Source organism: Camarhynchus parvulus, chromosome 8 (assembly GCF_901933205.1).
Source record: "Camarhynchus parvulus chromosome 8, STF_HiC, whole genome shotgun sequence".
Lineage (NCBI taxonomy): Eukaryota > Metazoa > Chordata > Aves > Passeriformes > Thraupidae > Camarhynchus > Camarhynchus parvulus.
In genome coordinates this window covers 4,900,461-4,918,402 of record NC_044578.1, presented here as the reverse complement: position 1 = coordinate 4,918,402, position 17,942 = coordinate 4,900,461, and the positions used below count along the sequence as shown (strand labels likewise).

At 46.6% G+C, this 17,942-nt stretch overlaps 2 protein-coding genes across 3 annotated transcripts; both read right to left on the bottom strand.

Annotated features, from left to right (window-relative positions):
- Positions 1–1,781: 1,781 nt before the first annotated feature.
- On the bottom strand, positions 1,782–5,833 carry LDLRAD1 (low density lipoprotein receptor class A domain containing 1). Its single transcript, XM_030953710.1, has 6 exons — positions 5,813–5,833; positions 5,375–5,426; positions 3,693–3,848; positions 3,231–3,368; positions 2,607–2,735; positions 1,782–1,927 (listed from the first exon to the last, which is right to left on the bottom strand). Exons 1-6 carry the CDS (start codon positions 5,831–5,833, stop codon positions 1,782–1,784), a joined length of 642 nt encoding a protein of 213 aa, XP_030809570.1.
- A 3,851-nt stretch (positions 5,834–9,684) lies between these two features.
- On the bottom strand, positions 9,685–17,787 carry TMEM59 (transmembrane protein 59). Of its 2 annotated transcripts, none has more exons than XM_030953658.1 (8): positions 17,573–17,787; positions 15,519–15,624; positions 13,302–13,396; positions 12,948–13,100; positions 12,586–12,673; positions 12,192–12,276; positions 11,378–11,486; positions 9,685–10,661 (listed from the first exon to the last, which is right to left on the bottom strand). In XM_030953658.1, exons 1-8 carry the CDS (start codon positions 17,759–17,761, stop codon positions 10,506–10,508), a joined length of 981 nt encoding a protein of 326 aa, XP_030809518.1. In that variant the 5' UTR covers positions 17,762–17,787; the 3' UTR covers positions 9,685–10,505. The 2 variants fall into 2 exon arrangements, with proteins under 2 accessions (XP_030809518.1, XP_030809519.1); XM_030953659.1 differs by having other exon boundaries at positions 12,192–12,273.
- Between the last annotated feature and the right edge of the window lie 155 nt (positions 17,788–17,942).

Genomic DNA, 17,942 nt, shown 5'->3' with positions numbered 1-17,942 from the left:
TTACCAATCCTAATTTTACCAAACCCATTACCTGGGCCCTGAGCATGAGGGTTCCTATATATTTTTTAACCTTTTTTTTAAACAAATTTTTTTAGTTCAATCCTTACTGCATTGGGATGACATTTTATAGGCACAGAGAAAACAAGTTGTGCACCTTGGCCAGGCCTGGAGAGAGACAGGTGAGTAAAAGCAGTTTTACCATTCCCCCATGTAGAGTTTTGCCATCTCATTCCAGGCAGAGTGTGAGTCACAATACTGTAAAGCTATTTATAAAAAGATCTCTCAGATTTCCAGCTGTATCCCAGTGACAAATTAGAAGCAACATTCACCATTGATTTGAGTTACAGTGACAGGCAGAGCTGCAGATCACAGGACTGAGAAGAAATGAGGGAACAGGGGTTTATTTTTAAATATCTATGACCTGAGGTGGCAATGGGAAGATCACCTCATAGGATTTTTTTGGGCCTAGAAAAGTAAGAGTACTCACTGTGGAGTTTTCCTCGATGTATTAGACACAGATGATATTTTCAAAGAAGCAGAGAAAACCTCATCTTTCTTAAATCTCAGTGTCATGTCCACACCTATATCCTGAGGACTGCTTGGAAGGCTTGGCTGCCTGGCTGTGCCCTGCTGGCAGAGGAACAAAACAAGCAGCAAACAGATCCAGTGTCATCCCACACCACCCAGGGAGCAGCACTCCATTTTCTGCTGCTCTCTGCTCCAAGGCTGAGACTTCCTTTTCCTCCTTTCTTTGCCAACTTCAGTGAGACCCATCCCAGCTCCATGGCTGTTCTCAGCCTGCTGCTACAAAACTGCACAGCCCTGAGTGAAGAGCACATTATTTATTTATGCTGGTTCCCTGCCCTGGCTGTCAGGAACAGCTACTCTGTCACAGGGACATGATTTATCTCCCCAAACCCTGAAACTTCTCCAGTTTTCCATGCCATTACAGTCCCTTTGTTGACCTTCATGGTTTGAGAAGAGGTTTGATGCAGGAGGTGGCCTGAGCAGCAGCTCCCCACGGTGTCACTCCCAGCACAGCATTCCCAAGTGTCCCAGGAGCATCAGCACAGAGCCCTCAAAGTCACTGCTGAAAGCACCTGCAGATGTGTTCTGAACACAGACAGAAGCAGCCAGTGAAGATCAGGCCTAAGGAGGTGTGCTCACCTCACCTCACTCAGCTCCTGCTGCTCGGGGCAGCTCTCAGTGTGGCCGCCTGCAGAGGCCCTGGGATGTCCAGAGAGGAGGAAGCCCTGGCCCAGGGCAGTGCCAGCTGTGGCTGGTGAAGCCTCTCCAGCCCAGCATCAAAGCAGTGCTGCCCATGAAGGAAATGTCACCTTGACATGGCACAGACTCCCGGCAGCTGTCCCACAGCCAGCGTCCTGCTGAGGGCTGCCACAGGCCCTGCTTGCTGTCACTGCACTGTGAGGGGGATTTGTCGGTGTCACTGTGCTGTGAGGGGGATCTGTCGGTGTCACTGCGCTGTGAGGGGGATCTGTCGGTGTCACTGCGCTGTGAGGGGGATCTGTCGGTGTCACTGCGCTGTGAGGGGGATCTGTCGGTGTCACTGTGCTGTGAGGGGGATCTGTCGGTGTCACTGCGCTGTGAGGGGGATTTGTTGCTGTCACTGCGCTGTGAGGGGGATTTGTCGGTGTCACTGCGCTGTGAGGGGGATTTGCTCGGCCTGGAGCTTCCCAAGCAGGCCCAGGACAGGACCCCGAGGCTCCAGGGTGAGGTGTGGGAAGCACCCTGCTGTCCCCAGCAGGGATGGGCACCAGGATTCAGGCTGGGCAGAGGAACTCGTCAGACCAGCCCAGGCAGTGCTGGATTCCGTCCCGGCACAGCCTCCGGGGGATGCAGGAGCAGAACTCGAAATGCACGGGGCTGCAGCTCCACCACTCCTGCCCACATGGGGGACAGGCGGCCACTGGAAGGACAGAAAACAGGGAACTGAGATGCTTCTGCTGCACTGACCTCCTCCCTCCTCCCTTCCATTGTTAAATCCTTTCATCCCCCAGCAGAAAAGATGCTGGTGACAACCCTGTGACTGTGGGCCCACCAAAGCAGACACTGGCTTGGTGCTGTCACAACCAGAGTGTGACATTGCAATGACCTTCATGGCAGAGAGGCTATCCTGGGGGGCACAACTAACTGTAATTTTCCCCCACTTTTTATTTGTCCAAAACCATGGAGGTGACTTAGGAACAAATCTGCTGCTCATTTTAGCAAGACTCAGCTCCTGCACAGCTTGGAGATTCACCCATCTGCTACCAAAGGCCAGTTTGAATGGTTACTACTAACAGCGACACATCCTGATGAAACTGCTCCACATCAGCAAGCCATAGAGGAATAGCAATTTTTGGGACTGGGAGCAAAGCACAGATCCTTTCCTCTCTCAGGAAAAGGAGGCTTTGACACAGAAGCCTCTGCAGCCAGGGGGACTGAGCCCGCAGGGCTCACACTCACACCCCATCCCAGCTATTTTGTGTTTCAGTGGTGGGTGCCAGCCTTCAGGCATTTCCAGCAGCATCCACAAGCACCACACCTGTGAAAGCTTCTGCAATCCATCAGCAGAAAGACAGGAGCCAGCAGACAGACAGACTTACAGCTCCACGACTCGTCAGAGCAGTCCCCGCAGTCGTTCATCCCATTGCACCTCTGGTCAGCATAGACCCAGGATCTGGGGTTGCTGCAGTAGAAAACCAGGTACCCTGGGAGGCTGTGGGGTAAGTCACCTGCAGGGGCACACACACAGGACATGCTAAACTGCCCCAGGCACAGACACACTGGCTAAAATGGGGATGGCAGGCACCAAAGGCTGCTGCCAGGACACTTCCCCTGCAGTATCAAACGAACATGAACAAATGGGGAAGCTCTGTGGTGGCACACAGGAAGTCTGACACAGGTTTCTGCTTTATTTAGTTTTGCCCCCAGGGTGACTGAAGAATAAATTACCCATGTAGGCATACAGCTTCACTGATGGAGGAAAACTACAACATGGTTAAAAAAAAATCCTAGGAAGATCAGACGAGCTTGGAGTGTCTAATTCCTGGCACTCCTGCCAGGTTTTGGGCAGTGCCATCTCTCAGTATCTGCCCTACAAAGGCTCTACCAGGCCTATCTGCTCCTGTAGGCAGCCAGAAGCACAGAGCAGGGTTAGAGGAACCCCAGCTGCTGTCTCACAACTGGAAGATCAGTGCAGGGGGGATGCTCACGACAAAAGCACTCACCACAGAGCTGCTCCTGCTCATCCTCTCCGTTCCTGCAGTTGCTGACTCTGTCACAGACCCAGCTGGCAGGGACACAAGTCACTCTGTCGTCACACAAGAAGCCTGTCCTGTTATTAGGGGCTGTGCAGAGGCGGTTCACTGAGGGGAAAGCAAGAAAACCTTCATTTTCCAGCATTTTTGTGATATGAGGAATAGATCAAGAGGAGAAAAGGGGGGTTTCTGAAATTAATTTTTGTTCTGGAAATAACCAGGGGTCAGGATTAATTTCTGGTAGGTTCATGGCAGAGTCTGAAAACCACACCAGTAGTCTTAAGCATGACAGTGCTACCCAGAGTTATCCCAGCCCTGTGGAGCAGGGAGTGCCTGGTGGCCATTTGGATTGAGCAAAGCTGGTACAGCTGTGCTCATGCAGCACCATTTCTGCCTCCCTTACCCACAGAACAACCCCTCTGGGGATACAACCTGGTGCCCGTGGCAGGAGTGCCAGGGCTGCCACCACCGAGGCCACGGCGGCCGCGAGGACGAGCAGTGCCAGGGCAGAGATGCAGAGGTGCCTCTGTGTGCAGCCAGGGCGGGCACCACAGGGATGGCAGCGGGCACCACAGGGATGGCAGCAGCCTGGGGGAGGCAAGAGAGACAGTGAGGGACTGCGGAAGGGTCTGGGGTGTTTCAGAGGGGAACAGCTCAGGGACATGAGGCTGGCGTTTTGGGGTCTCAGCATGGGCACTGCTGGGGGTTGAGTTTAAAGAGCCAAACTCCAAACTCCACCATTAAACACCTCCTCGAGGGGAATTTTGCTGCTTGCAGTGTGGAAGAACTTGTGCTGCTGCTACAGAGCATTGGGGTGGAATGGCACAAGCCCCACATCTCCATGGAGCTCATCCTGTGGGCTCAGACGCAGAAGGATGAAGGCCAAACCCCTGTGGGACAGCAATGACACTGAAACACAGGGCAGGCTGGTGTGAGGCTGGGGAAGGTGCCCTCTCAGAGCCCATAACAAAACTCCCCAAGAGGTAAGATTTCATTTTACAGCACTTCAGGCTTTCTGCCCCAGCCAGGACTCACACTCCCATGGAATGAAGGCTGGATTATCAGCACAGAATAGTGAGAAGGAACTGAAGAGCTGCCCCTTCTTTCCCTAACAACATCTCCAGGGCACAGCAACCTTCCAGGGACTCCAGCTTTCAGAAAGTCAGGGACATAAATCAAACCAACTGCAGAAGCTAAAGGCCAAACCCACAATCACAGCAACACAATGGCAGCACGGGGAGAGCCATGCCAGCACCCACCCTCACCTCAGCAACCTGCACATGCAGCTCTGCCTCTAAACCAACAGGGTATTTCCCTCCATTCCTTCATATTCCCAGACCAATAGCAAAAAATATCAGTGTGGTCATCTCAGAAATATGTAACCAGTCACTTAAGGCAATCCTGCCTGTATAATTGATTTTCGTATAGCTGAACTTAAAAATCTTTAATTAGAATTTTAAAAAGCTTTCAGGAACTGAAAGAGCTTTTAAGTTAGAATTTGTATTAACTGTGCTTTGTGTTTACCTAGTTGTTTTAGTGTTCAAACTCAAGGGGAGGGACAGCCTTTGCTCAACAGCAAAAGGATCCTGATTCCAGCAAGCTCTGTCACACTCAAGCAGGAGCCAAACACAGAAGATTTCAGCTCAGAAGAGAAATGGTGAATTGCAGCATGTCTGTGTCTACAAAACACCTCTGACTACAAAGCACAAATTACAAACAGACTTGAGTATAAAAATAACGGTGCTGATGAAATGTTGCAAGCTGAACTACAGGCTTGCTACTTGGTTCTCTTTGATCCCACCTCATCCTTCAGAGTATGGGCAAAATTTGCTGAAGTTTGGCTATTAAGACATAGGGAAAGGCCACAGCAAGCTCATTGTGAGCCTTTCTGTGACAGACAAGGATCACCTATCATACAACTATACATATGTCTGCCAGCTCCAGGGCAACAGAGAACAGCTGAAGTTTATTAATTTTATAGTCTGGACATTTCCCTACACAGAAAAGAGGGAAAATCAGTCCAAACACACCATAAATAGGTTGTCTTTTAGATTACATTGATAGTTTCCATTGATTTATACTTTAATAATAGAATTCTGCATTTTGTTCATTACCTCTTTTTCCAGAGGACTCTGTTGAACCAAAAGTAGCTACATCACCGTTTCTCTGGAAGGAAAGGGATAAAAGGGATTTACAGAATCCCACAGCCACACAAACTCCACCTTTCTGGTTCTCACATCTTACCCAGGAATACCTCACGTACTCCGTTATTATTACATACAAGCAAAAATTGCCTCAGTGAAAACATGGCCTACCTTTAATTCCCAAAACAATCAATCATATCCCTTTTTAAACCTTAATTACCCATTTGTAAAACAAACACCAACCAAGCCCAGTGGTTTATATCAACTCTTCTCTTTTGTATCAAGGTAAGTAGAAACAACTCAAAATCTCAGAGAAAGCAGTGATAAAGAGGTCAGGCACAGAGCAGAGGCAAGAACACATGTACTTCAGGGAACAGCTGTATGTAGGATTTTTCTGAAGAACTGTACCTGGGGATGAGTTTTGTTCATGCTTCCCAGAGCTCCAGGGACCACAGGGAGTTCTCTGCACCTGAGCACAAGTGAAGTTACCGGGATACAAACCCAACAGAGGCAGGAGAGCAAGGAGAGCACCTCACAGGCAGGAGGGACTGGCAGGGCAGTGCTGAGCCTCTGCCCCAGCCCCCAGTGAAAGCCAACAACAAACTCTCTCATTCTTCTTGTCTCGAACATGGTTTCGCAACAGGGCAGTCGACAGCTCAGAGTAAACAGAGGTTTAGGGAGCTGAGGCCCTGCTGCCAGGTTGGAAGACAAACACTCACCTCTAGCTCATGCTGACTGCATTTATCCCTGTGCTGGTCATGGAAAACCCCTCCACAGTTAAAGCTTGAGGGAAATTAAAGTCTCATCTTCATGAAAGTCTCCTTTCTCCACACCTCCTTCCCAAGACAGAGCTGTCCCACTGCCCTTGTGGCAGCACCAGTCCAGGCTCCTGCCAGATGGTGAGATCTCAGGAGAGCTGTGCAGGGTACAACCATCTGGAACAGCTTCCTTGCTTGGGCAATGAGCACAGGCACAGTAAATCCTCCAGGGTCCTTTTTGACTTGAGTGCTTGAATTTCCAGGCCTGCAGGAAGGCTTAGCAGCTCAGCCTGCAGCAAACATGAACTTACAAATACATTGGAGCTTTCTAAACTGGCTGCAGGTCTCGGCACATCTCCCACAGAGAGGAGTTTTACAGCTTCAAGGATGAAATCTCATGAGCAGGCAGCTTTTCCATGGGGGTAGTGAGCTGGCATTGCCTTGAGCTGAGTCAAAGCACCACATAATGCTTGACAAGGAGGAGCAACTACAGCTCCAACTTCCCTCTCCATCCCCACACATAACCCACCCCCAATTATACTGAGTTAATACACTCCTCATGGCCAGGGCATCTCCAGCCCTGTCCTCACAGACCAGCCAGAATTAAACACAGCCTTGTAGGAGCTCCTCCTTCAGTACAGCAGCACCAATTTGTCCAAAACAGAAGCTTCTCACAGGAATACATCACTACTAAGGGTTGTGCTAGAAAACTCCGGTTTCAAGAAGGATCTTGAGTGAAAACATCCAATGCCAAATAGCAAACAGTCTGCAAGTCTGGGCAGCTGCTGCAATGTGGAAAAATGTCAGACTAAGCAGATCTTGAATTCTGGATCCCTTGCTCTTTAAAGAGGAAGTCTCAGTTTCTAATCAGACTTGATACAGGACTATTTTGAGCCTTCCTAAAGCTTATTAGGTGATTGGGAGTTTGCTAAGAGCCCTGTGTAAGAGCCAGGTAAAGCAGGCCAGCTGTGCATACCCTGCAAAACAATCTACAGTGAAGAGTTTAAAATGTGGAGTCAACCTACCCCTGGGGACAAATGTCTGTAAGAGATGTCCAGAGAAGGACAACAGAGCTGGGGAAGGCTCTGGAGCATAAGAGTGATGAGGAACAGCTGAGGGAGCTGGGGGGCTCAGCCTGGAGAAAAGGAGGCTCAGGAGGGAACTTCTCACCCTCTATAACTCCCTGAAAAGAGGTTGGAGTCAGGTGGGGTCAGGCTCTTCTCTTCCCAATTAACAAGCAACAGGACAAGAGGAAACAGCCTCAAATTGCACCAGAGGAGGATTAGATTGGATAGCAGAAAAAAAAAATTATTCACTGGAAGAATTGTCAGGCATTGGATCAGGCTGCCCAGGGCAGTGGTGGAGTAACTACCCCTAAAACCATGTGGATGTGGCACTTGGGGACATGGGTTACTGGTGGCATTGGCAATACTGGGGAAATGGTTGGACTCGTTCTTGGAGATCTTTTCCAAGCTAAAAAATTTGATGATTCTACAACCTGACATCTACCACCATCTGTTTCCTGCTCCAGGATTATCAAGCTCAGCTGTAGCCAACCAGGCAGTTGGATTTCAGAGCAGTTACCCCACATCAAAGGCTGCTTAGAATTCAGAAAAAATGAGTTCACGACAGCGATGCAAGAAAGAAAAGCAACCTCTTCTGAAGTATAAAAAATAATGAATAAAAAATTTCAAAGATCAGAAAAGCTGAAGAGGCAACATGTATCAGTGTATCCACTATGACAGAAGGTTATTGTTAATTCTAGCACCTAAAAACCCCCCAGTTTCCCCCAAATGTACCTGGGCTATTTCTGCCAGCAGTGTATTGCACACACTTAAGAGGGTTCACCTCATTTGTGTCCAGATGATTCCATTCTAAACCCGATACAGGTTCAGTTGAACACGTGCCTAAAGAGAATATAAATTGCTTTCCTCCTGCAATTTCAATAATTTAAGGCCCTTCATTTAAACAGTGGTTTTGAGCAGAGATCAAATGCAAATTGCAGCCTCTGAAAAGGGAGATGTCAGTAAGTCAAATATTTAACAAAAAATGAATAGGAAATGACATTTTGCAAAGCAAAATGCCAAGACAGCTTAAAGAGTCCATTTAGATTAGAAATCTTGAGAAACAGTTCAATTACTTGCTATTATCTGACTTTACTGAGGGAAGATCTTTTGAGAAGTTTACAAGTACAACACTCACCAAATTCCTCAGGCTCTGGCTGGCTCTGGATACAGCAGTGCCAAGTGCCAGAGTGCCACAGGCACAGAGCTCTCTGTGACCCAAGAGCACATTGCTGAATCACTGGCTGCACTGCACAGATCACTCAGCTGAAATGCCATTAAACAGCAAACAAAAGACAAAACACCCAATGAAAGCACAAGTTGTTTGCTTAACTTGAGCCCAGGGCTGTAAGCAATGGAGTTTTGAAGAGAAAGTTTTGTGAAATCAAGTCATCAGCCTAACAGAGGTTGTACTGTCCACACTGGAACAGGCAAAGAGCCACGTGTGCACAGAGCTGCTCCCTCTGCAACCACGTGTAATGGTAAAGGAAAACATTTAAACAGACTTGCAAACATTTCCATAAGCTATTCAGTAAGGAAAATGGGGATTGCTGCAGTCTCTTCTGGGAATCCCAACCAGCACAGTGCTAAAATGGGCACTAATCCCTGAAGTAAAGGCAGCAGCGGCAGTGATTGCTGAGCAGGGTTGCACAGATCACACTGAACTCTGGATCCCCAGCAGAGCAGGGCCGTGCCGGGCTCTGCCTGCACCAGCAGAAACAGAGCATCACTGACACAGGCAGCTCCTGTCCCTGCAGTGTCCCCAAACACCACCCTGTCCCTTCCCACAGCAAGGCCTCTGCAATGACACCTACACAGAGGGCAAGGCTGCTGGCACCCAAAGCTCTGAGCTGTTCCACCGAAGAGCTCAGCACGAAGAGGTACCTAGAATTGAAGAGCTGAGATTGCAGCTCCTGCAGGCTGATAGAAACCTGCTTAAAACAAACATCCTCAACGACCTGAAAGCTCCTGACAGCCACAGTGCCGGGCTGGGCTCTGCACATTCCTGTCTGATGGCCCCCGAAAGGCTCCATCAGCTGCATTCACACAAGCACCTGCTCACAGACAAGTTGGGAACGACCCCTGAGCCAGGTTTCAGTGGGGGAATACATCACTGTATCCCCCAGAATCTCCACAGTTCTTCATAACATTTTTTTAAACCTTTGAGGGAATTCTGTCTAATCAACAAAAAAAGACAGTGAATTGAAGACTGTGCATTCTAGACAGCATTCACTCAGACACCCTAAAATAAATCACCAACACCCCCAACCTGCCAACACTGTGGGAACCAGCATATAATAAGATCCACAAAAAATAGGTTAGACATGAGGGACATTGTTCATTGTTGCTGTGTTAGTGAATCACAGCAAAATCAGGTCACGTTGCCCATGAGAGGAAGGCTACAGACAGGCTCACACTGAGCCTGCTGTGGTCAATAATTAACCATAGCAAAAAGCTATATAGTCAACATTTTCTATACAGTCAATTTTATTTGTCTGCTCTCATTTCTCAGGAATCAACTTGTTTCTGTAAATGAAGTTACAAGACCAGAATAGTTAATCAAGAACAGAAAGTAGAAGTTTTCAGAAAACACAGGTGCTAACTTTACAAGCAATTTAAGACTTAAAGGCTAAAGTTTGACAAAATAACTGACCATGTAATGTTCTGCATGTGAAGGGATATGTCTGTAAATTTTAACACATTTCCATCTTTCACAAGCTGAGCTCTAGCTTACAGTACCTCACAAATGTTTTCCACCTTGAATATTGCCACACTGTAGAAAAAATATATTTCTATTTTTGAAGACAGGGTTGTTTGTGCATGGACATTAACAAGTACAAAAAAATTCAGCAGATAATTTTATAATATTTTCTCTTAACTACAACAGAAAGTGCAACACTAGAAAGGCATGTCCTGCCTACTTAAAATGTCTTATACCTTTACAAAGCTAACTCTGACTGTACACATTACATCCTAGAACACACAAGTAAGTTTGAAAGTGTCCTGGCAGAAGTATGGAAAGCACGCTTACAACTTCTGTAAGCAAAAAGACACAATAGCAAACACCAGTGAAAAGTGATTATACCTGGAAACAAACAAATTCATGTCTCAATGTCTGAATCTTCTCTACTAGCTGAAAACAAAATCCCATGACATTTGTTGATTTTGCAACTTTATTTGCATTTAAAGACTGGCTGCTAAGCTTCTCATCTGAAGAACCACCACAATCAATCAGGAGTTTCTAGCTCTGTTAGAATTAGTCTATGGGATCCAACGGATTTAAATTGCAGATTGATCCAGATTGACTTTTGTAGGAAGAGGTCCTGCTTCTTCATGTTCCTCAGTCTTGCATCTAACCACCACAAGTGCAGAGGGTGGGTATCTGTTGAGTTTTTGCTCATTCATGTATTCCAAATCTCCATAGATGCTCAGCTTCTGAAACATTTAAACAAGGTACTTTAAGACAAAGACTCTCCATATTGTGAATAAAATGAATTTCATTATGCAGCTGCATTCCAGGTTCTGATGGCTGCAGCTTTGCAACACAAGGCTTTCTGTAACATCTGAAATTCAGGGCTGGAACTAGACTTGCATCCAGAAGAAATGTATGAAATCTGCCAGAACAAGGGCAGATACAGTGTTTGTGTAACAGCTCCTTTGGTGGGCAGTCACTGAGTCAGGACTCTGGGCACTGGCAGAGTGCCTGTTCCCCTCCATGAGACTCTGCACTCACACACATCACCAATAACTGTGCTGTCACTGTTCTCACTACTGATCCTCCTGCATTAAACCCATACTGGGTCCCCCTTACACCACCCAGCCCTCAGAATAGCTTCATTCCCAGAGAAATGAGAATCAGCCTCCATTTGTTCAGAGCACCCTGAAGGTTGTTGAGAGCACAGCACTGCAAACCAAAAGACATCGTGTCTGAATAAGGCTCAGAGCTCCTGTGAGCTACAGGAATGAGCAAGGATGCTCAGCTATAAAACCACCATTTAAATTAACAAAACTGGTTTGCCATCCACAACCACAATATAAGGAAACCCTCCTTAACTGAACCTCCCCAAATATTTCTTAAGTCTCTGGACAGCTGTAACATAAAAGCAATGTAACAAATAAATTCCAAATACTGTACTTCTGAAATGCAGTACCTCGGATGGAACATACTGCTCTACAGCTGTAGCTACAGTTGCACAACAAATCCAGAGCAGCACCAGCACTGACAGGACGAGTGTAGTGGTTAAAATCCAACTGGAATTTCTGAAATTACAAGAATGTTGATAGATTTCATAGACTGAATACAAGACAATGGACCTCTAAAAAGTTTGGCTCATTTCTGACTGCCTTTCCTGCCAATTCATTAGTCTCTGGCCCTTCCAGCAACACAGCCCACTGCAGACTCCTGGGTACTTTAATGCCAGTTTGATATCACAAAAGACTTGCAGGATTCTGTTATGGGGCGCTAAGATTTAAAACCAGATTTTTCTGTTATGCATCTGTAGGAAAACTCATTGATCCTTCATGTGCAAACTTTTAAGGAGAAAGTAAAAAAGCTTTAATAAATACATACTGAGTATTTTCAGCCTGGAAACAGGACATACCAGTGTGCTACATAACAATCCCAAAACAAAGTGCTTTGCCCTAAAAGACATTCAGAGCTAATGAACAGGCAAAACACAGTATTGATTAAACAGTTCCCAGAACACACTCAAAAAACAGTGCAGGAAATTATCAATATGTTCTTCACTTGAAATGGAAAGGAAAAATCAAAGTTGGCAGGACAGCACACAGAAAACACGGGGCCAGCACAGCAAAGCAGCACTGATGGTCAGATACAAAACTGTGACGCTGTGCATCCTGATCCTACAGACTTGAGAGACCTGGAGACCTCCCAGCAGGGCTGCACACCCAGAGGAAAGGCCTTTATCCTCCCCAGGGGGCAGAGCCAGCTCAGGACATACGTACATGGACAGACACTTGAAGAAGCTGTCGCTGGCTCGCTCCTCGAAGAGCCCCCGAAAGGTCTGCGAGCTGCCTGGGCGTCCGTCTGCTGAGGCACAACAGCACAAACAGAGGGCACGAGAGCAAGGGAAGGGACAACTCACCCCCCACACACTCTGAATGTACAGACAGCATAAAGGGAAGCTTTAAAGCAGCCCCAGCTTGCAGGCTTCCATTTGTGCAGAGCTCAGTTTCTACCACGCTTTGCCAAGTGTACACAGTGCGCTCTGCACAGTAAATAATTATATTGCAGCTTTCAGAAAATTTGCTTTCATATGCCACCTGCAACGTTATTTCTTAAATTTGCATGACAGGGAACATTTGCATTTACTCTTCCAAAGCACTGAAAACAACTTACAGGCTGTTTTACTCAACGACAAGGCTCCTTTTGTATCTCCTCCAGTGTCCTGATCAAGCTGTGGAACATACTGCACTTCTGGCTTTGACTAAAACAAAATAAGGAGTTAGGAGATCCTGCTGGAAAGCTTTCACTGGTTTTGATAATTTTGGTAATTTACATTTTCAGAACTAATACAGAAATTAACCTTAAGACATGAGCCACTCTTTTAAGTCTGAAGTTTAAAATGGCCCTAAAGGCAGTGAAATACTAGGAAAAACTAAACACTTTTGATGGTGTTCTAGAGTTTTTTCACTGGCTGGAAGAAGCAGAGTTCAAGTCAGCAACCAGGACATCTTAACCTCAATGAAAAAAGGAAGCACCTGGAATATGACAATTTTGCCATCATCTGCTTGAAGGTAGAAAGTCCATGAAGATGTTATGAAGCTCTGAGCTGAGTCCATCATGTCACTCCAAAATGATCTCACCAGCGTCAGAGGAAAGAGGAGATGAATTCGTGGCATCAGGGACATTAACTGCAAGCACAACATTAACATTTTTTCCATTTGTTTTTATATAAAAAAGACAGAAGTTACATTCTTGCTCACCCCTCACCTCATGTCTAGATTTCAGTCCTTAGGAAGATTTATTTTCCATTTGAAGAAATTTTAAAAAGAGAAGACACACACTGAACAGAAACAAGTAGGTGGTATTTGAAAAACATGTCACCTACTTACTTGCTCTTGCCTTAACTCAGCAAATGGCAACTGGTTCTGGCATCCAAGATGGCAAGCATATTGTTCATCAGATTGGGAGTATGCTTCAGTACAGGCTGCAAGGGAGAAGTTCCCCAAATGAGATGATAAATTCTGCATTTTAGTTAAGAAAACATTCTCAGTATAAGTTGGATCAGAAACAAAGCAGCAGTTGCCAATCCTATTTGCAGGGGAAGATATGGCAATCCCAGGGTAGCATTTGCTCTGAGGTCTAATGACAGAATCAGAGCTTCAACAGAGCAGGGATTTGAAATCTGGCTGCAATCAGAGCAAATGATCACCAGTGTCACCCTGGCTGAGCTCAGGGATGCAAGCTCTCATTGATCTCCCACCACCACTATAGCTTTCTTCTACGTATCACATAAAACATCAGAGAACAGAGATGGAATCCTAAAGAGAACAGAGGGACCATCAGTCCATTAAATCCCTTTGAGGTAACAGCAGAAGCCATGGTATCACAGGAAAATCAAAGGAGCACTTCCTGGTAATATAGAAACTGCACTGAAAGTATTGTGGAATAATTTCTTATGGAAAATGAAGGTAACTCTTTGTTTTAGAGAGAGCTTCTATTAAATGTTCACTAGAGATCATAAAGACCAAGAAATCTAAATTATTTGGAGAGAATAATTTAGTTTATTCTGCCCATGGACAAATCAGGCAGATGATACACAGGCACAGCTCTCCTGCACTATTCTGAAGCTTAGGTGGACAGTGTTTCAGTAGTACCTGAACTAAAGAATCAAACCAAAAAGCAACACAGAGGACAGGAGCTCTCCCAGTTTTCCAGAGGAAAAAATGGACCATCATAAGGACTGAGAAGCTGGCAGGAAGCACGGCAGCAGCAGCTGAACATTTGAGTGTTCAGCTCATGGCACCTGAGCAGCCATTCCAGGCTACAACTGCCACCGAGTCAGTGTCTGCAGGCAGCACCAGAGACAGAACTGAGCAGAGCAGCCAAGATGGATCTGCCAAGCACAGAACACTCAGGGCACCCACCAGCAGATTACAGAACATAAGCCAGCAAAGACAACAGGCCCAGAAAGGAGAGTTAAACCAGAAACAAGCAACTGTTCCATTACCCTACATGTGCTCTGTTGCTACATTACCCTGCTTTATGGCACTCTGTGGTGTGTGGTTTGACAACTACACTGACAGGCTGTATCACAGCTACACAGTGTGACAGACTGGAGCATTAGCCCATTTCTGGAGTATTTACTGCACTTTTGTAACACGTTAGCATCTCTGCATGACAGGCTTTCTGCTTCCCTACCTGAGCTGGCCACAAGCTCTCTTGGTTTCAGGAGCTACTGAGAGGACAAAAGCCACCCCTGAGTGCTGGCCTGGTGCTTCATTGTATTGGTAGTAAAGGTGGAGAGTTCCTACCTTTTCTTTCTGAATAAAGCTGTGAATCAGCTTCCTCAATGTTATTGGAACAAAGTTCTATACAATTCCAAACCCACTATTAATTGGCTTGTATCACACACTATCCCTGGAGGGACATGGAGGTGTGGCACTTGGGGACATGGTGGGCTTGGCAGTGCTGGGGGAATGGTTGGACTTGATGACCTTAAAGGTCTTCTCCAACTGAAATGATTCTATATTTCATCTTCACTTTTACATCTAACACAGATAGCCTGAGAGAATTAGTAACCAGGACTTAAAGGCCTATTCCAAGCAAAACATGTACGTCATTCCCAAGGGGTTAGCTGCAGGAAAAGCTTAGGATGTAGGCCAGACCACAACTTACAAGGCACAGTGAGATCTGTGCTCTTGCTCCACTGAACAATTCACTTCCATACACAAATTTGTCAAAAATGGCAAACGGGACTGATTGTCACAGAGAATTATTAAAAGACAAGTGTTATTTGCCTGGATTTCCCCCCAGGCATTTTGTGTTTTCTATGACAAACTGTTTATAGTAAAATGCACTATTTCTAATTTACTTACAGACACTGATGACACTTGAGAAATTCAGGAAAACAGCAACACTGAGGAAAAACTCACAGACAACAACCTTCCCATAAGACTTTTTTCATATACCCTGTATATAGACTTTAAGAAGCCGTTAAACAAACCCAAAACAACTGAAAGAATGCCACCAACTCAAGAGCAGCCTTCCAGACACTGCAGCTGTGCCCTGCACTGTGTGCAGAGCTGCTGGGATGCTGCAGGGCTCACCAGAGTCACACTCCTGCTTGGTGCGGTTCAGGTCGGCGCCGTCATCCACGAACTGGCAGATGGAGAAGAGTCGGCAGCCGCGCTGGCAGGCGTACAGCTCCTCCTCCTGGGGAGGCACAAGGACAGGCTTGCAAACCTCCAGGCCGCAACAAATTGTCAGAAAACAAATGTTTTTTGTTGTTTGGTTGGGTGTTTTTGTCCTCCTTCCCTCCACCAGAGGTACAGCCCAGCTCAGTGTGGAACGGGATGAGCTGCAATGAATCAAGCAGCACTAACAAGCCATGGATTTATCTGCAAACCTGGAGCAGGAAATGCTGTTTTGGAATTCCAGACCCACAACCCACAAGCAAAATGAATTCTGTGTTTGGAATTAAGACAGTGCTGTAAAAGATTTATTGATGCTTAACCCTACGAAGAGTAGGAAATCTCCATTCTCAGAACTTAAATGGTAAAACCCAGCAGGAAAGGACCAAAATCCTCTAATTTTGACAGTGGAATACAATGTATCTAAATAGATTATTGATTCTAATCAGAGCTACAACAGAACTACCAGAAAGAGATTATCTTCTGATGTCCTACACAGCATCCTGGTTAACTACCTACTGCCAGCTCCACAAACACAGATGTTTATCTATTATATTGAACTAAAGGGCAAAAGTGCTTCCCCACTGCCAACTGTTAAAAATTAAGCAAATATAGAAACCCTACACCTAGTATTTCTTCTTCTGGATGGATGTGAATAAAGCCTCTGTGACAGGAGCGTCCCAATGACCACACCCTGCCACTGACCCATGAATGAGAACTTCAAACCAGCAGCCACTCAAACTGCACAGGTGCAAAACGGGCTCTGAATTAATTTAACAACAACCAAACATGCCACACCTCTTGTACAACCTGTTGTAAATGACCTGGCCCTTGTAACTGAGACCACGAGTTCATCTGCTTTAAAGGCACAAGAGTAGAAAATTATTAATATAAACTAAAACTCAAATCTAACACCGACAAGGTGGGTGGTGCTGGAGCAGAAAACGTTTTGTAATTTGATATTCAGATAAATGAGCTGTACAGATATATTTCTGTCATAGTCTCAATTAAGTTTGTCTTCTTTTCCACTCACAACTAAAACAAATTTCAATTCCACAGCAGTTTTGTGACTAACAGAACAAACACCAAATGTAAAAGATGTGACTGTACTAGTGAACAGCTCCAACAACACAAGACAAAACTCTTATTCAAAAAGTAAACTAACAAAATTCAAAAGCGCAACACACCAAAACAAGCTGTGTGAATTTACTCATATTCCATACAACTCCCTGCTACTTTCCAGCTACAAAATCCACCTGAATTCCATGGGGAAGCAGACAAAGCCCTGTTACCTGATCCTGGCACTGCTCCACTTGCCTGCTGCCTTCCTGTGAAATCCCAAATATGGGGTTAGAGTTCCACCTGCTACACAGCTGCAGCTGACAATGAAGTTTATTGCCAACAAAGAACAAGGAAATATGAGATTTGTGATCTCGGATTTTCCAAATTTAAGCCTGCAGGTCAAAGGCATGCAAGCATGAACCAACAGCAAATCCTGGGGGATGAAATTAAATTCCTATCAGACGCAATTTCAGTATTTTATCATGAGACAGAAAGTTCCCATGAAGGCTCTGACGAGCTACTTGTTTGTCATCGTTTATGCTTCACCCTTCAACATCCAAGTGCCACACAAGCGCCCTGACTCGGGATCTCTGCCCTGCCACGAACACAGCACTGCCCAAAATATGGAGCAGCCCAAGCCAAATTATAGCTGCCTTTTTAAAAACAGGAAGGAAAAAAAAAAGAGCAGCCAAACGCCCCAAACCCACAAAAGCCCCAGCACTGGCAATGCTGTACTTTGACAACAGCGCTTCACTGGCAAGCGGCAGCCTACCCATCTATTTACATAACGAAGGATCTGTTTTAGAGCAGAGACGGAGCTGCAGGGCAAGAGGGGCAGAGGAAGGGCCGTGCCAGCCCCGGGGGAGGCGGAGGGAGCGGCGCAGGTGCGGGGAAGGGCCCGTCCGTACCTTGGGGTAGGTGTGCAGGGGGTAGGTCAGCTGGCAGGCGCGGTGACACGATGCCGTGTTGCCCAGCACGGAGTCGAAGGCTTCGGAGGAGGCGGCAGGGAGCTGCCCCGAGGCGGCTCCCACCTGGATCACCAGGAACAGCGGCAGAAGCAGGAGGAGGACGGCGAGGCCTCCCCGCCGCACCGCCATCTTCGCTCCTCCGCCCGGCCACTGGCAGCCTCTCGCGAGATATGCCCCTCAAGGAGCTTGCTGGGAGGTGTAGTCCGCGCCGGGGGGCATCCCCGCCCATACCATAGAACCTCGCCCCCGGCGGAAACTACCGTGCGGAAAGGGCGAGGCAGCGGCACCGTCTCCCGCGCGAGGCCTGCTG

Coding starts and splice junctions, on each gene's coding strand:
- LDLRAD1 (XM_030953710.1), bottom strand. CDS start 5,833: ATGAACAAAACTCATCCCCAG. Junction 3,369..3,692: donor ACTCCTGCCACGGGCACCAG/GTTGTATCCCCA, acceptor CTTTCCCCTCAG/TGAACCGCCTCTGCACAGCC. Junction 2,736..3,230: donor TGAGCAGGAGCAGCTCTGTG/GTGAGTGCTTTT, acceptor GTGCCCCTGCAG/GTGACTTACCCCACAGCCTC.
- TMEM59 (XM_030953658.1), bottom strand. CDS start 17,761: ATGGCGGTGCGGCGGGGAGGCCTCGCCGTCCTCCTCCTGCTTCTGCCG. Junction 12,277..12,585: donor GTCGTTGAGTAAAACAGCCT/GTAAGTTGTTTT, acceptor GTTGTGCCTCAG/CAGACGGACGCCCAGGCAGC. Junction 10,662..11,377: donor AGCAGTATGTTCCATCCGAG/GTACTGCATTTC, acceptor TAAATGTTTCAG/AAGCTGAGCATCTATGGAGA.